The sequence below is a fragment of the Hirundo rustica genome, chromosome 5 (genome assembly GCF_015227805.2).
Source record: "Hirundo rustica isolate bHirRus1 chromosome 5, bHirRus1.pri.v3, whole genome shotgun sequence".
Classification (NCBI taxonomy): domain Eukaryota; kingdom Metazoa; phylum Chordata; class Aves; order Passeriformes; family Hirundinidae; genus Hirundo; species Hirundo rustica.
Window position 1 is genome coordinate 1332880 of NC_053454.1, and position 17534 is coordinate 1350413.

Consider the following 17534-nt stretch of genomic DNA (forward strand, 5'->3'; position numbering starts at 1 on the left):
GGTGCTGCAGCGTGAGCTGGCCCCTGGCTGGGTCTCAGGGTGGGCACAGGCGTGGTCCTAGCAGGGATCCCCGGCTGCAGGGACTGTCCCCAAGTCTGGGGCCAAACCAGGGCTGCCTGCCCCAGAGCTGTCCCTGCGGCCAGAAACAGCGACAAGGACAACGGCAGCACAGCCGGGCAGGAAGTGGCTGGCCACCAGAGAGCTCCTGTCCCCACCGCGCCCCTCCCCTGCCACCGGCTCCGCTGTCCCCACACAGACTGGCCCTGGGCCACCAGCCCTGGGCAGGGGCTCGGCTGGCACTTGTCCCCCCTGCATTCCCTGTGCCAGGAGCAGGACCACCAACACCCGTGGTCGAGCTGGCAGGCAGGAGGGGGGTCTCCTAAGGGACCCCTGGGTGCTAAAAAGGGGGCTGGGGGCTTCTGCTGTGCCCGGTCCTGTGCGGGCTGTGCCGTGGCTCTCCTGGGTGTGGGGTCGGTGTGCTCGGGGGTCTCAGGGTGTTTGTAGGGCTGGGGTGCTGTTGGGGGAGCTGGCCGTGGGGTGCAGGTGCACAGGGCCCCAGGAGGCTGGTGAGGGGCTCCAGGCAGGGATCCCAGCTCCCAGCCCCTCTTCCCACAGCCGTGTGGAACTTCCCTCGCACCAAGGAGCATCACCTCCCGCTGCAGATCGGGGAGATGGTGCACATCCTGCAGGCCTCCGAGGGTAAGGGGGACCCCCGGGGTACACCCCAACGTGGCTTCCCGCGCCCTCCTTTGTCCCTGCAGCGGGGACAAAGCTTTGTCCCTGGCTGACGATGTCCCCTCCCCTCGCAGGCTGGTACTGCGGGTACTCGCTCCGGAACAGGGCTGCCCGGGTAGGTGAGGGGATGCTGGGGTTCTGGAGACAGGAGGGGCACTGCTGGTGGCTTCCCCTGTCCCTGCCGGGTGTCTGCGGGGGCAGAAGGGGCACAGACAGCGGCTTGCCTTGTCCCTGGGGGGATGCTGGAGTTCGAGGGGTGCAGGGGGCCTGGCAGGCTGGCATTGGGAGCCCCCAGCTGTGCCCCCCCGGAGGAACGGCTCCCAACCCAGGGGTGCTGACGGCTCTGGCTCCCTCAGGGCATTTTCCCGGCCTCGCTGATCCGGCTGAAGGGCACCGTGGTGGAGCAGCGAGGGTAGGTATGGGGCAGTGGGCTTCACCTTCTGCCCCTTGCGGGGTCAGTGTGGTGCTGGGGCGCTGCAGGGGTGCCTGTGCCTCCTCCAGGGTGGAGGAGAGCGTGGTGCCCGCAGAGATGCCCACGGTGCAGGAGATCACCACCACGCTGTGGGAGTGGGCCACCATCTGGAAGCAGCTCTATGTGGTGAGGGACGAGGGTCTGGGTGCAGGGGGGGATCTGGGAGCAGGGTGGGGACACCCTGGTGGCCGCCGTGACGCTGTGGTGCTGCCGCAGGCCGGGCAGACGGAGCGGTACGGGCAGGTGAAGCGGATGATGCAGGAGCTGATGGAGCAGCGCTCGCAGCTGCTCTCGGGAACGCTGCCCAAGGACCAGCTCCTGCGGCTCAGGAAGGAGGTGACCGGCAAGATGGACTACGGCAACAAGTGAGGGCGGGGACGGGGCGCAGGGACCTCAAACTGCCGCTGGCACAGGCTGTGCCGTGCCCAGGTGTGCTCCCCCATGTCCTGGCCGGCTGTCCCCGTGTCCCCATCATCCCAGCTGGCTGTCCCGTGATGGCTGGGGACAGTAAGTGTGCCACCAGCTGCTCCAGCCACCCGGCTAAGGGCTGCGGCTGACAAGCCGTGGCTGGGACAGGAATGTTCCTGGTGCTGCCAGCTCCTGTCTCCTTTCCCAGTTGGATCTGTCCTGTCCCCTCAGACCCCACGCAAGGACAATTGAGGGCACACAGACCCGTGTGCCCTCAGCGCTGCCTCACCCCATCCCGGCCCCTGCAGGATCCTGGCGCTGGACCTGGTGGTGCGGGATGAGGACGAGAACATCCTGGACCCCGATAGGACCAGCGTCATCAGCCTCTTCCAGGCGCACAGGAGGGCGGCACAGACCCTCACCCGGCGCATCCAGGAGGAGACGGTGAGGCTGCTGCTGGCCCTGCACCCAGCCCCTGTGCCAGGGGACGTGCCAGGGGCTGAGCCGTGGGGCTGAGCCACCTCGTGCCCCCCACCCAGAGCCCGCAGCAGAGAGCGCCGGGCTGTGGCGCCCAGGGGGCTGCTTCGCCCTCTCACAACCTCTACCTCTGCGTCCGCAACTTCGTCTGCCACATCGGGGAGGAGGCGCAGCTCTTCATGGCCCTGTACGACCCCGGCGAGCAGCGAATCATCAGGTGGGGTCCAGGGGCTCAGGACAGACCCCTGCCCCTGCTGCTCCCTGTGACATCCCCCCCGGGCTGCCCATCCTGCCCGGCCCAGGAGGATCCAGCGGGTGTCGCAGGGGGAAGGGGCACCCAAAGGGCTTCTCCAGAGCGGGGGGATTTACGGCGTTCCAGGCGTGCAGCCATATCCCGTGGGACAGCTGGCGCTGGTGAGGCGACCAGTGCGGTGACTGGGGACAGCGGGGCTGTGCCAGTGCCTCGGGGGCGTCGGTGGGCTCAGGGGTCTGTGCGGTGGGAGCTGGCAGGGGCTCTGCTGTGCCGGTGCCCACCCCAGCCATCACCCTCCGCGCAGCGAGAACTACGTGATCCGCTGGGCCAGCACCGGGGTCCCCCAGGACATCGAGCTGCTCAACAACCTCAGGGTCGTGTTCACGGTGAGCGCAGAGCCGGGGGGAGCCGCGCCGCGCCCTCCTGCAGATCCGCTGCCACCTGCAGCATTTCGGGTGTCCCGTGTGCCCCCGCCAGAGCCCGAACCCCCCCCCAGTCGCCCTGCTCGCGTCCCCCTTCACGGACCCCTGCCCTGGCGCCCGGACCTGGTGCTGCCCCTCGGGGTCCCCTCCCGGTGTTGGGATTTTCGGGATCCCCTCCCGGTGCTGGGGGTCCCGGGGTCCCCTCCCGGTGTTAGGGGTCTCGGGGTGCCCCGTCCCCGCTCGTCCCACGCCCCTCGGCACCCGCTGACTCAGCGATTTGGCAGCAGCGCAGCGCTGACCCCCGGGACGCCGCGGAGCCATCGATATGCAAATGAGCCGGGAAAATCAATGTTAATGAGCAGCATCAGCACTTCGGCTCCTCTGCCGCCCCTCAACCCCCCCGCTCCCGGCTCTCGCCCAACTCCACTCTTTGCTCTGCTCGCTGCTGATGTCCCCGCGTGTCCCCACGCCTCGTGGCGTGTCCCTATCCCTTCTCCTTAGCGCCGCTGGAAGGTTTTGGCTCAGGGACAGCACCCCGGGGACTCCATCCCCTCCCCAGTGCCTCCAGGGCCACCCTGATATCCTCCCACCGTGCCAGGTTGCCCCCCGCTTGCCTGGTCCAGGGTGACCCGTTGGGACCATCGGTCCTGGCGTTGTCACCATCCCTGGGCTTTGGGACTGCTGGGGTGCACAGAAGCCCCCGGGGCAGCGGGGCTGTGTCCCCACTGTCCCCACGGCGCAGGGCAGCAAGGACCCTCTGTGCCCACTGGTTCCCCCTCCGCAGCCCTGGGCACCCCGCGATCAGCCGGCGCTGGCGCTGGCGCGTCCCCTGCCGTGCTGGCAGGGTCACAGGGCTCTCCTGTCCCCACCCAGGACCTGGGCAGCGCGGACCTGAAGCGGGAGCGGCTGTTCCTGGTGTGCCAGATCATCCGGGTGGGGCGCATGGACCTGCGGGACAGCCACAGCCGCAAGCTCAGCACGGGCCTGCGCCGGCCCTTCGGCATCTCAGGTGGGGGTGGGCTCCGTGCAGACCCCCGCGGGCTCCCGTGCCACCACCCTGGCACCCCTCAGCCACCACAGCAGGCTCTGTGATGTCCCTGCCCGGCTCCCACTGTCCCCTTTCCCTGCTTGCAGACCCCAACCCTCTGCCCCTCACCGTCCCCCTGGGCTGTCCCTACCCGAGGGACACAGCACCTGCCCTGTCCTGGCACTGGGGACCCCACTGAGCAGCCCTGGGGACATCCCCTGCCTTCACCTCCCTCCACGATCCTGTCCTGGGCGCGGATCGCTGGCTGGGGGTGCCACCTCTGCCACGGTGCCACCTCTGTGCCGCTGCAGTGATGGACATCACCGACATCACCAAGGGGACGTGTGACAGCGATGAGGACAAGCAGCACTTCATCCCCGTCCACCTGTGAGTGCTGGGGGGCCGCGGGCAGGGAGAGTCACCCCAGGGCCTGGCTGGCATGGGGACATCAGCTGCCAGGGGACGAGAGGTACAAGGATCAAAGAGAAAAGTGTTTTTTTCCCCTAAATGTGGCTTTTCCAGGGTGGCTGCTGATGGTGATTTCCTTCACAACATGATCCGGAAGGCAATGGAAGGGAAGGACATCAACCACAAGGGACAAGGTAGAGACCCTGTGTCCCCTGTGCCCACGCTGAGACCCCTCCCCAGCCATCTGCTTGTCCCACCAGGCAGTCCCTGCAGGGTCGAGGAGTTGCTGTGGTGGCTCCCCCAGCTCTGGCTGTCACCCCTTGAGAAATCACTGTGATCCCTGCAGGGCTCTGGGTGTCCCTGAAGATGCTGTGGGGGGACCTGAGCCAGGTGAGGAAGGACCACCCGCACCTGGTGGACCGCAGCACGGCAGTGGCTCGCAAGCTGGGCTACCCGGAGGTCATCATGCCAGGCAAGCGTGGTGGGGACAAACCCCAGCGGTCCCTGGGGATGCCAGGGCGGTGCCAGGACCCGGCTGATGGGGCTGTCCCCCCCAGGTGATGTCAGGAACGACATCTACCTGACGCTGGTGCAGGGCGAGTTCGACAAGGGCAGCAAGAAGACGCAGAAGAACGTGGAGGTGACCGTGTGTGTCTGTGACGAGGCGGGAAATGTGGTGCAGGTATGGCAGGTGTCCCCCGTGTCACCTCACCTCGGGTATGGCAGGTGTCCCCTGTGTCACCTCGGGTAGAGCCAGCAGCTCCGGTAGCAAAACTCGAGGCTTGAGGAGCCTCTTGGGCTGCTGGAGCTGCCTGGAATCAAGATCTGGGAATAGAATAAAGATGTGGGGAAGTGCTGTGAAGGGATAGAGAGAAAATTGTTCTCCCTTGGGAACACCAGACCCCCAGTGCTCCCAGGCATCCATCCCCAGCACAGGCATGGGGGAAGGAGCTGGGGGTGGCAGGAGAGGGTCAGACAAAGGTGTCACCTCCCCAGGCTGGCTCTTGCCTCTCTCCAGGTGTTCTCCCATCGGTTCTCAGCTGGCTCCCGAGGAACGGGCTGGAACTGCTGAGGGCTGGTGCAGGGATGCATCCTCCATCTCCATGCACAGGGCAGAGCCCTGATGTGCCCTGGGAGGGCCGCGTGTCCCTTCAGAGGTGACACCAGGCCTGGCAGGAGGTGGAGGGGATGGCAGGAACGGGAATTCCCTCTCCCTGTGAGGTGACTTGGGCTGATCCCGAGGTGTCTCCTCCTGGCAGAACGTGATCCACGCTGGAGCAGGGGACAGACCCACCAGCCACTACCGCTCTGTCGTCTACTACCAGCAGCGGCACCAGCGCTGGATGGAGACCCTGAAGGTCTGGGGAGCCCCAGGGCACGGGGGTGGGACAGGGCTGCAACCCCTCCAGGCTCCTCCGGAGCCACAGGACCCTGCTGCTGCAGGGGTTCCCCTTGGGCGCAGGTGTTTTTGGGGACAGCCCTTGGGGCCAGTCCTGTCTTGGAGATGATGGAGTTGCTGCCAGGGTCACAGCGTGACCCCTGGATGGACGCCCAGCATGGCCAGCACCGGGGAGGGTGGTCCTGGGAATGGGCACTGCAGTCCCATCCCCATCCCAGTGCCCCCAGTTCAGCCTCACTGGCTGACTGGGAAGAACTTGGGGCTGGTTTGCAGCAGTGGGTGGTCTGGCGCAGAGGGGACATTGCCCAGGTGGGGGCTCAGCCCGTGCCCCCCGCCCTCACCTCGGCACGCGTTCTCACCCAGATTGCCGTTCCCATCGAGGACGTCCACAGGACACACCTGAGGTTCACCTTCCGCCACCGCTCCTCCAGCGACTGTGAGTGCCCCTTGCTCCCAGCCCGGAGGTGTGTCCCTGTGTCCCTGGTCCCCCCCGACTCCCCCTCGCCTCACCCCTGTGCATCCCCCCCCAGCCAAGGACCGCAGCGAGCGGATTTTCTCCATGGCCTTCGTGAGGCTGATGCGCCCCGACGGCACCACGCTGCGGGATGGGGAGCACGACCTGGTGCTGTACAAGGTATGAGGGGACCCCAGAGCCCCCTGAAGTGGGGGGGACTGTGGGACACCGGCACTTCTGGGGCCAGGATCCCAGTCGCTGCCTGAGCCACAGCGCTGGTGGCACGTCCCCAAAGTCCCCGAGGGTTTGCGGTGCCTCCCTGCAGTCCTCGCTGTCCTTGGTGGCGGGGGCTCCTCCCAGTCTCTGCGCTGCTCCTTTGGAATGACAAGTTTGGTTTGGGAGAAGGCGATTTAAGCGTTTGTGACGGCGAGGGAACATCCCCGCGTGGTGTGGCTGCGCTCCACCTGATTTCACCAGCCCTGGCGCTGCTCGGGTTTGCTCCGAGAGAGTGGAGGGGAGGCAAAAATCGCTGTTCATTTGGGGAAAAAAACGCAGTGGAGGGTCCCTGAAGGCTCTGTCCCCTTACCTGGTGTCCCCTCCCCAGGCTGGGGCTGCTGTGACCAGAGGAGCAGGGTCACGAGCTGCTCCCTCTGCCAGGGCCAGCTCAGGGCTCTTCTCTGTGTGGTGGCACCTCCCGGGGTCCCTGCCTGGCCATGGAGCTCCGGTGTCCCACCTGCTCCCCCACCCCCGGGCTGCTGCGTGGGAGCGTTCTCTGATTTTGGCAATGTGACCGCAGTTTCTCCGGGCAGAGCCGTGTCCCTCCCTGGATCTTGCCTTTTTTTTTTTTTTTTGGGATGAGCCGACCTGCTCCCGCCTGCTCTGACAGCCCAGGACGGCGACAGACCGCGCTGTTCCACCCTGAGGCTCCTGCACATTTCAAATCATTATTATGTCCCTCCTCCCTGATGTATTTTTGGGCAAAGTACCCAAATTCTTCGACTGCTGCCGTGGCCCTTGGCTCTGATCCCTGTCTCTCTGAGGACTGTTCCCTCCACAGCAGGAGCATTGGGCACCTTTGGGACGTGCCGGTGCTGGCTGTGGCAGTGAGATCAAACCTCCCCCAGCTCCCTGCTAGGAGAACAGACCCCCATGTCCGTGCTCCCCTCAGAGAGCCGTCCCTGCCCTCCTGAACCACCACGTCCTGCGCTGCTCCTTCCTCTCCCTGTCTGACTCCGGCTCTTCCCGGCACACACCGGGGGCTGGACTCGGCGAGTCAGAAGCTATTTCATCTTTTCATCTCTGCTTGCCAGAGGAATGTGAGTGAGAGGCTTTTAGCTGCTCAGACCTCTTGATCTCCAGCAGGTCTGAGCTCCAGCAAGTTTTCCTTGCTCGGCCCTGGGAAGGAGCACAGGGCTCCCGTGTGTTGGATGCTCGTAGCGGGAGGGGAAAAGCCAACAGAAACCATCTCTGTCACCTCCATCTGACCTTCAGCTGGAGGGGCTTCACCCTGCCAGGCTGCAGGCAGGGAAGGATGGGTGTCTGTGAGCTGCAGCCCGGCTCTGCTCACCCCCGACGTCCCAGGCTGGCCAGCGAGCAGGGAAGGTCATTCAGAGTCACCCCAGTGAGCTCTCCTGGGTGGGACATTTCAGCTTAGAGGACACAGAAATAGGCTGGTTTGTGGTCGTGGAGGTCCTGGCATGCCCGTGCAGATGGGAGATGTAGGGGGACAGTGACAGTGGGACGGGCTGTCCTGGACACCCGGGTGGGTTCCTGCTCCCTGTCAGTGTCCCGGTGCGTGCCTGTGTCCCACTGCACGTCCGTCCCTGCAGCAGCGCCCAGGTGTGTTGAATTTCCAGCCCCGGACTCCTCTTTGTCACTCTGCTCCTCCTGCGTGTTGTCCTGTCCCCGCCGTGTGACACGGGCTGGGCTTTGGTGTCTGTCCCAGCTGAGCAGGATCCCTGTGGATCCCCTCAGGGAGCAGCTCTGAGGGATCTGGGGGAGCTGGAGGGGTGGGATCAGGGTGTGCTGGGGTCAGCACACAGAACCCTGTCCCCTGGGGCTCCAGCTGTGACCCGTGTTGTGCCCTGCAGGGTGACAGCAAGAAGCTGGAGGATGCCAGCGCGTACCTGTCCCTGCCCTCGGAGCGGAACCTGTCGGAGTCAAAGCTCCTCTCCGGCTCCTCCTTCCGTGTGAGCGGGGTCCCGTCGGGTTTAGCCGTGTCCACCCGGGACAGCTTCCAAATCTCCACGCTCATCTGCTCCACCAAGCTGACACAGAATGGTGAGCCCTGCTCCCCCAGGGCAGGGCGGTGTCCCCTCCCCGGCGGTGTTCCCACCCCGCTGGATCACGCTTCTCCCGGTGTTTGGCTCTCTGGTGTCCATCACGCTGGGACAGCGAGATGAGAGCAGTGGGAACAGCGAGTGCTCATTCCGTGGTCGGAATGGCCCAGGATGTTCCTGGGGGGGGATCAGCCAGGATCTGGAATTTTGGATATTTTGGGGGGCTGGCATCCACTGGAGAGGAGCAGCAGCGAGTAGAATCCCCACTTGAGTGTGGCTGCCAGAGGCTCCGTGACCTTCCTTCAAAACTGGGGTGGAAATTGGAGCTCTGTGGTTTAACCCCCATTCCCGGGTTAGCTCAGGGGAGCCTCCAGCCCTGGCCTGCTCCACACAGGTCAGGGCAGCTGAGAACATTCGTGCCCCTCTTGGCCCTTACACATCCTCGCCTTGGCCAGGGGAAGGGCCCATGGGAATGCTGAGCTCTCCTCCCACCCTCTGCAAGGCTGAAAGATGGGAATGGCTCGTCCTGCTCTGGCTGAAGTGCAGGGAGCTCCAGGGACGTGGCCTTGCGCCGTGGGGATGTGACATACGGTGACACGCTGGCTGCAGAGCCCAGGGCACTGTGGTTCAGTGCAGAGGGGTCAGGGATGAGGCTGATCCATTAATTCCGTTCCTGCAGCACAATTCTGTCTCCCACAGCCACGACCTATTTAAAGTTTGTGCTTTCTGGCCCTGGCATCAGGGGATTTCAGCTCTGAGCAGTGGTTCTGGCTGCTCCTGGGCAGCCAGGATGGGATGGGGGAGCTGGGGGTTGGTCACACTGGGTTCTGCCAGTGAGTGGTCAGCGCTGACCGCCCCATTCCTGCTGCCCAGTGAACCTGCTGGGGCTGCTGAAGTGGCGCTCCAAGCCCAGCCTGCTCTGTGGGAACCTCCAGAAGCTGATGAACGTGGACGGAGGGGAGGTCATCAAGGTACAGCCGGGGTTTGCTCCCCTCCCTCCCTCCCTCCGTGCTTCCTGCACTCCCCATGCCCAGCAGCTGGGTCTCGGGCAATGCTGGGGTCAGCACTCGAGCCCTCACAGCCCTCATGTCCCCCCAGTTCCTGCAGGACACGCTGGATGCCCTGTTCTCCATCATGATGGAGCACTCAGAGACGGACGTCTACGACACCCTCGTGTTTGATGCCCTGGTGAGCAGAACCTGTGTGGGTCTGAGCCCCTCTCAGCGCAGGGTGGGCACTGGTGGGACTGGGGCGATGGGGTTTGCTGGTCTGAGTGAGCCAGCCTGGGGCAGCACTGCGTTCTGAGGGACGCTGTCCCTCCAGGGGACAATCCCAGCAGGATTCAAAGGTGTTTCTCCCACACCAAGACGAGATGGGACCGGGGCAGGGTGGGGTCAGGGTGGCTGTTGCTGTGCCCAGGCTGTGGCTGTGCCCTGCCCACGCCAAGCCGTGCCCCTGCCTGCTGCCCTCAGGTTTTCATTGTGAGGTTGGTGGCTGACAGAAAGTTCCAGCACTTCAACACCGTCCTGGAGGCCTACATCCGCCAGCACTTCAGCGCCACGCTGGCCTACAAGTGCGTTCCTGGGGGCTGCGGCACGGGGAGAGCCGGGCTGGGACAACCGCAGGGGTGGGGGGACGGGGCTGGGACAGCCGGGATGGGGCTGAGATGGGGGGTACGGGGTGGGGCAGGGCCGGAATGCCAGCGGATATCCCACCCCGCAGGAAGCTGCTGTCGGTGCTGACGCAGTACGTGGAGCAGGCGGCACGGGGGGAGCCCTGCGAGTCCCTCCCGCAAACCTTCAAGGCCTTGGAGTACATCTTCAAGTTCATCGTCCGCTCCCGGCACCTCTTTGCCCAGTAAGTGATCCCAGCGCTCCCGGTGCTCCCGGTGCTCCCGGTGCTCCCGGTGCTCCCGATGCCAAGCTCTGCCGTGTGCCAGCACCCTGATCCCTGTCCCTGGGGTGCGTGGGAGGGAGCTCCCTGCGCTGTGGGAGCCGTGTTTAAAAAAAGACTGGGTGTGGCACTTGGTGTCATGGTCTAGTTGAGGTATTAGAGATGGGTTGGACTCGATGATCTTGAAGGTCTCTTCCAACCTAGAAATTCTGTGATTCTGTGGTGTCAGCCCCAGGGCTGTGGCAATGGCAGCTCGACCCGCCTGCCGTGGCACCCGGGTTGGCACCCACCGTTCGTGTTGGCTGGTCCCCAGGCAAGGCTCCTCCACGGCTGTGAGTCCTCTCCTCGAGGATTCTGGCAGTTCTCAGCTTTGTGCCATCCTCTGGATGCTGCTGGCCAGTGGTGGTCCGCTCTGGGGGTGGGCAGTGCTGTCCACCTCGGGGTGGGAGAGCTCTCCGGCCACCCCAAACACCCAGCAATGACCCTGCCCTGCGGTGACCCTGCCCCAGAGTGACCTCTGCCCCAGCCACCCCTGACAGGGGGTTTCCAATGAGCTCTTAAAACCATCCCACAGCAGAGAGAGCAGAATGTCCTGGGCAGTCTGTGCCCCTGCACGGCCGGTGCCGCGCTGGGAAGGTCTCCTGGAGCCCAGCTGGGGTCTCAGGGAGGTGTCCCGAGTTGGAGGGTTTGTGAGCTACCTTCCAAGCCAAACCCCGCTGTGATCCTGCGATGAGCAGACAGCAATGAGAGGTCGAGGTACCCGCAGGCACCTCCGGAGTGCCCTCAGGCCTGGTTTCACTTGTTCCCCGTGGGCATGGGGTTGACATCCCAGCCTGGCTGACGGGACAGACACCCCTCCTCCGGGCTGGCGTGGGAGAGGAGGAAGTCAGAACATGACCGTGGCCGTTCCTCTTTCGTTCCACGTACGCGGCGCCGAAAGGCCGAGTGTGTGTCCTGAGGCAACGACGGGCACCAGGGTGGGCACCGAAAGCAGTGGGATCGCCCCATTCCCGCTGTCTCGGTTTTGAAAGATGGTTGTCTGCCAGGGAAAGCTGGAGCCTCTCTTGGAATGGAGAATGTAAACCCCCTTCCCTCCAAATTATTATAATTTTGCAATTAGGGGCTTTCAGGCAAAGATATGGGAATAGGAATAGCAGTTCTTTACTAAGAATATTAAAAAAAAGGAAAAAACAGATGTTGTAGTACAAAAAAAACAAGCAAGGGAGAAAACAAAAATCATGAAAAAAACCCTGACAGAGTCAGGGATACGACCTGGCACCCTGGTGGTCAGGGTGTTGGAAGCAGTCCAGTTAAGTCCTCCTGGAGTAACAGATGTGGTTCTGTGGAGTAGAGATGGTCCTGTAGAAAGTCCAGTGGTGATGAGATGGCTCCGGTCTTCCTCCAGGAATCCAGTGGAAAAACCGGATCCCTTGTGTCCTTCATTCCCAGTTTTTATCTGGCTGGGAACAGCTGGCTCCTCCCCACTGTGTGGAGCATCTCCCGATGGGATGATGGAACGTGTCATGTCACTGGTGGGCCCTGATGGCCCATTATCAGAAGATGTCCCCTGGAGGGAGGATGGAGGGGTGGTGACAGAGATAAGAAACACTGCCACACCTGGTTTTAACGGCTGGGCCATTATCAGGAGGCATCCTCCTCCTTCCCCCCTGGAGTGAGAAGGACAAAACATCTCCCAAAAAAACCAGCTTTCAACAGATAAAATAGAATACACGTTTTTAGGTTGTGTAATCCAAGATGCCCGCCCAGGTGCCGTGGTTGGGCAGGCGGCTGTTTTTGGGGAATGAGGGCTTTGCCTCCTCTGCCCCAAGCCCAGGATGTGTTGGGGTGGCTGTGGGTGCTGCTCCTGGCGGTGAGGAGCTGTGCTGAGGTCCCTGTGCCCCCGGGGACTGTCACACCTCACTTTGCACCGCTCTGTATTGATCGTGTGACTCGAGCCCTGTCTGTCCTCACCCTTTCCATCCTTCCCAGTGTCCCATCCGTGGCTCCGGGGTGCTCCAGAGATCTGAGGTGCTCCAGAACATCTCACCCAGCACCTGCCTCTCCCTCCTGCGGGAGGACACGGAGCAGATTCCCGGCTTAGAGCGCTCCTGGCAGGAGAAATTAATTACGCGGCGCGTTTGCGAACGGCCCCGTGAATGAGTTTGCCTGGAACAGACGCGTCCCCGAGGACATTTAGCGATTTTATACAGCTCCCCCTTCATCTCAGCAATCTCGGCGTGCAATAACACGGGGCCCCTCAGATCCTCTAAGTGCTCCCAGCGTGCTGCAATTTGTACGGGCTGTAATCGACGGGAATTGGGTTGTAATGAGAGTCAGTTGCTGCAGATTGCCGCGTCTGGGATTGCCTGTGCCACGGCTGGAGCTGGACAAGCAGCGCCTGCAGCTCCTGTGAGGAGCCCAGGTAGCTGCAAGGATGACTGAAGGCCTCGTCCTCCACCTGGGGACACCTCCCCGTGTCCCCTCGGGGGCCCCCAGGATGGCCCCGTGGTGACGTCTCTCCCTCACCCCTTCCTCCTTGCTGGTTCCTCTGGCTGCTTCTGCTTTTTAGCCATCATTGAGGGCAGAAATAACTTTCCCTGCCAGTGCTCATTGTCCTCCCGGATTTCCAGGCCGAGCTGGACAGAGCTTGGAGCAACCCATGGCACGGGGTGGGATTGGATGGGCTTCAAGGGCCCTCCCAACCCATAGCGGTCCATAATTCCAGGATTTCCTTACGTAGCTGGTGGCTGGATAGTTTTTCCTGCTGCTGCTTGGTGTCAGTGATGGGGGAATCACCTCCAACAGTGACTTTATTCCTGTGATCACACCTCAGCTTTGCAGTTTTCCTGCAGCTTTGCGGTCTTCCTGCAGCTTTGCAGTTTTCCTGCAGCTTTGCACATCCCATGGCTAAAATTCCCTCATTCAGCTCGCCCTGGTCCAGCTGGTGACGGGGAGGGGCTGGAGGGCTCAGGAGGTTCCTGCTCGAGTGGGACGGTGCTGAACTGCTTTGAGAGGTGTTTGGGCTGTGGAATCATGGAAAAGAGGCGCTTTTTTTTATTTAAAAAAAAAGCGGTTTTGTGAGCTGGACGTGGTGGGGCAGTGGCTGTGCCAAGGGCTGTGGTGGTGCCAGGGCTGTGACAGTGCCAGGACTCACCACTAGATCCAGCCCGTGGATCCGAACGTTCACGGAGGAGTGTAACTAACTGGGAATGCAGGTGACCCCCGAGCAGGGAAGGCGTGTGGCACGGTGACAGCACGGTGACTCTGGCCCTTGCAGGCTCTACGAGGGGAAGGAGGTGGCCGAGTTCCAGCGCTCCCTACAGCAGTTCTTCCTTGCCCTGAACCAGCTGATGGAGTCCCCGCTGGAGGGTCCCACGCTGCTTTCCCAGGTGGGGCACGGGGCCCTGCTGGGAGGGCTCAGCTCTGTCCCCATGCCGAGGTGACACTGTGTTCGTTTTTGGGGTGGCACTGTGTGCAGACTCCGCCGTGGTGTCAGGAGGAGGTGCCACCCCGTGCTCTGCCTTGCTGTCCCCAGCTGTCCCCGCCCCGTGCACCCCTGTGCTGGGGCAGCAGCTCGGTGGCATGGGGTGGGCGCTGTCCTGGCCACCCCACGTGCTGCAGTGTGCAGAGGAAAATCTGGGAAGGCTTCCTGGGGGTTGTCCCCCATCCTGGATCTGGCCTGGCCTCGTTCCCTGGCACAGAGGGCTGAGGGAAGCAGAGCTGGTGCAGGATGGGTGGGTTTGGGATGGGGCTGAGCTCTGCACCCAGGGCCTCCCAGAGGGTGCTGCTGTGAGCAGCTCTGTGGTGTCTCTGCAGGGAGCGGCCCTGAAGTATCTGCCCTCCATCCTCGAGGACGTGTTTGGGATCTTTGACTCCTCTGCTCTGGGGTAAGGCCCCTGTGCCCCCACCAGCCCCAGCCCCTTGTCATGCTCAGCATCAGCCACCTCTGCCCCCACACGTGAGGGCAGGCAGGGGTGTCTGGAATCACCTCCTGATCCCCTTCCCAGTGCCAAAATGGGAGAGTTCTGCTCAGTTTTAGCACCTGCCTGTGCTTGGGCAGAGGCTGAGCCTGAGAACTCAGCCCCAGCTGGGTTCATTTTGGAAATTCAGGCAGGATTTGTCTGCTGGGTGCTTGTTGTGGGCACAACTGCCCTGTGAGACCATCCTGCCCCACCCAGCAGCCCCATCCTGACCAGAACCTGGAGCTCCTGGTTTAACTCCTCTCCTGTTGGCAGGGCCGTGCTGAGGGACTTTGTGGGGAACCTGCTGCCCCAGCGGCTGCTGAAGCAGAAGCTGCAGTCCCTGACCCACATTGCCAGCAGCAAAGCCTTCCAGTCCCATGGTGAGAGAGGGGTCCTGGTGGCACTGCCCTTGCTGAGCTCACCCAGAGGCTGTGGCACAGCACGGGGATGAGTCCCTGAGCAGGGATCCTCTGCCCCATTCCCAGAGTGGCTCCAAAGGTGGAGACAGTTCCCTCATGTCCCCCTGTCCCCCGCAGAGTGCCGGGAGCTGGTGCTGCAGGCGGCCCTGCCCATCCTGCAGGAGCTGATCCAGGCCGGTGAGGAGGAGGAGTCCTGCATCGAGCTGCTCAGCAGCATCCTGGAAGTGCTGTACCAGGCCCAGAAGGTAAATCGGGAATCAGCTGTGCAGTGACCTGACCAAACCCCTGGGAGTGGGGTTAAGCACCAGTTCCTGGCCAGGATATGTTGGGAGTTCACTGTAGTCAGCCAGGGGACTGTGGGTGTCACCATGCCAGCAGAGACATGCCCAGAGTGGGGCAAAAACATCACCTCAGTGAGTTTCTGGTGGGTTGCCCGACATCCACATGAGTGGGGAAGGGGCTTCCAGGCTCAGGGATGACACTGACCTGAGGGTGGTGGGGATATCACCAGGAGGAAGGTGAGGGCAGGAAGGAAGACGGTGATTGCCAGTCAGCCCCTGGGCAGTATCGCACTCCAAAATGAAGAGTGATGGCCCCAAATGTGAGGCAGAGACATGGTGGGCACCACCCAACCCAAATGTGGCCTGTCTGGTGTGGGCTGGGGCCATTCCTGGGGGTCTCAGCCCTGTTTCTGGTGATTGCAGAGCGCAGAGAAACTGCGAGTGCAGCACAAGGACCGTGGGGACATGGAGCTGGTGAGTGTCCCTGCAGCAGCACGATGTTTTGGGAGTGCACAGGGCGCTGTGCTCTGGCTTTTCAGGAGCCTTCCTCTGTTCCTGCCCTTCCTGGCTGCTCTGAGGTCCCTTTTGGGGTCCCTTTGGAGTTTCAGGTGTCCCACCTGCAGTGCAGTGACTGGCGCTGTGGGAGATGAGCTGGACACTGTGTCCTGGGAGGGTGAGGTGGTTCTTTAATCCCCACAGCACCAGGAAGGGCAGGAATGGGATGGAAAGCTCAGAAATTGTGGTGAAATGTCTCGTGTCAGGCTTAACTTTTAAACCTGGACTAACCTATATGGAGAGCATGGTGGGACACACTTGGGGGAGGGAGAGATCAACCCTATGAGATTTGAACCCACCTTTGCCTGCCCATTGCCAGGGCAGCCATCCCATCATCCCCCTCATCCCCCTCATCTCCATCATCTCCATCATCCCCATCACCTCCATCATCCCCATCATCTCCATCATCTCCATCCTCTCCATCTTCTCCATCATCCCCATCATCCCTATCATCTCCCTCATCCCCATCATCTCCATCATCCCTATCATCCCCCTCATCCCCATCACCTCCATCATCCCCATCATCCCTATCATCTCCATCACCTCCATCACCCCCATCATCCCATCATCCCTCTTATCCCCATCATCCCATCATCTCCATCATCTCCACCATCCCCATCATCTCCATCATCCCCCTCATCTCCATCATCCCCATCATCCCCATCATCCCCATCACCTCCATTACCCCCATCATCCCTATCATCCCCATCATCCCCATCATCATCCCCATCATCTCCATCATCCCCAGCCATCCTCGGCTGTCCCCATTGTCCCCAGCCAGGTGGCCACTTTTCCAGGGAGGTGTACAGGGCTGAGCTGTACAGAAATCCCAAATCCCACATTTACGGAGTACATTGCCTCGCTCTGACTCCAGCTCTGGATCGTTCCCGTCTCACCACCCCGATGTCACCAGCCCTTGAATGTGCCGCACCATGCTGGGACAATACCCCACAGCTGGCACACGCCCCTGCTGTGGCCCTGACACCTCTCCCCTTGCAGGCACAGGTGAAGAAGCACATCCAGGTGATCCTGGAGCGGCTGCTCCACACGGTCAATCGCAGGGTGATCGTCCTGGACCGGGAGAACCCGCTGAGGGTGAGTCCCACTGCGCCAGGCACAAGGTGTCACCGCTTTGGGGGTCCGGGTGCGTGTCACCGGCTCTGCTCCTCGCTGGCCCCGCTGCCAGAACCCAGCAGGATGGGGATGGATGTCGGGGATGTGCCCAGTGGAAAGCAGGAGCGGGGCTGGAGCAGCCGGAGAGCTGAGGGGAGTGAGTGGGGAGCAGAGGAAAAGCTGTTTCGGGAGCAGTGAAGGGTTCGGGCTGCATCCTCTGGAAAGCAAGCGGCTGAACCCGGCGAACCGGCGCAGTTTTACGTGCCAAGAACGCGTGTGAGGAGCTGGGCACGCTGGAAGGGAGGCGGCTCGGAGCTCCGCACGGGGCAGCGATGAGGACGGGACGGAGCCAGGGCCAGCGAGGGCTCCGCACCTTCTCTGGGGGCCGCGGTGACAAACCCAGGAGCCGCGGTGCGTCTGAGGGTGGGCTCTGAGCTGTGCCGGTGTGTGCTCTGGAAGCTGGGAGCGGGCAGTTGCGGCGCCGTGGCGTGTGCCGTGCCCGGGGAGCCGTGGGCAGCGGGAGCGGCGGCTCTGCCGGCGGGGCCGTGCCGCGATCCCGGCGCCGGGGTGTGATTCAGCCGTGACTCAGGCACGAGATGCGTGCGGGGTCGCACTGGGCTCCAGCCTGCTTTTCCGTGCCTCTGCGACTCACAGGCCGGAGCAGCCGGAGCCGAAAGCGCCGGGCAGCGATGGAGGCGAGGCGGGGGATGAGGGTGGTGCGGTGCAGCCCAGGGCAGCAGGGAGGGATCCTTTGCTACTCCTGCTGCTCGCTCCTGGCTCCACAGGAGCCGTCTGGCAGCTCTCCCAGCACCGCCCGTGGTTCCCATGCCGCAGCCCTCAGCCGAGGGTCCCAGACCCTCAGCTCAGGCTGGAGCTGCTGGGAAGGGCTGAGAGGACCAAAACTACATGTGCCCGATCCCTCCATCCATCCATCCATCCATCCATCCCCTTGCTGCCAGGCAAGAAGGGAGCCGTGC

At 62.9% G+C, this 17534-nt stretch overlaps 1 protein-coding gene across 1 annotated transcript in view; it reads left to right on the forward strand.

The window, feature by feature from the left end:
• LOC120752684 (dedicator of cytokinesis protein 2-like) overlaps window positions 1-17534 on the forward strand; it is a 46213-nt gene that overhangs the window by 1025 nt on the left and 27654 nt on the right. Inside the window, exons 2-28 of the mRNA XM_040064129.1 lie at window positions 616-699; window positions 810-850; window positions 1092-1147; window positions 1237-1333; window positions 1424-1572; window positions 1924-2059; window positions 2155-2309; window positions 2650-2731; window positions 3641-3776; window positions 4106-4181; window positions 4317-4396; window positions 4549-4674; window positions 4760-4884; window positions 5462-5560; window positions 5965-6037; window positions 6132-6235; window positions 8146-8335; window positions 9208-9305; window positions 9433-9522; window positions 9807-9907; window positions 10057-10191; window positions 13505-13616; window positions 14044-14114; window positions 14463-14569; window positions 14726-14853; window positions 15313-15363; window positions 16444-16539. Of these exons, the coding sequence (XP_039920063.1) occupies window positions 616-699; window positions 810-850; window positions 1092-1147; window positions 1237-1333; window positions 1424-1572; window positions 1924-2059; window positions 2155-2309; window positions 2650-2731; window positions 3641-3776; window positions 4106-4181; window positions 4317-4396; window positions 4549-4674; window positions 4760-4884; window positions 5462-5560; window positions 5965-6037; window positions 6132-6235; window positions 8146-8335; window positions 9208-9305; window positions 9433-9522; window positions 9807-9907; window positions 10057-10191; window positions 13505-13616; window positions 14044-14114; window positions 14463-14569; window positions 14726-14853; window positions 15313-15363; window positions 16444-16539 (2798 nt within the window). The remainder of the gene's footprint in view (window positions 1-615; window positions 700-809; window positions 851-1091; window positions 1148-1236; window positions 1334-1423; window positions 1573-1923; window positions 2060-2154; window positions 2310-2649; window positions 2732-3640; window positions 3777-4105; window positions 4182-4316; window positions 4397-4548; window positions 4675-4759; window positions 4885-5461; window positions 5561-5964; window positions 6038-6131; window positions 6236-8145; window positions 8336-9207; window positions 9306-9432; window positions 9523-9806; window positions 9908-10056; window positions 10192-13504; window positions 13617-14043; window positions 14115-14462; window positions 14570-14725; window positions 14854-15312; window positions 15364-16443; window positions 16540-17534) is intronic.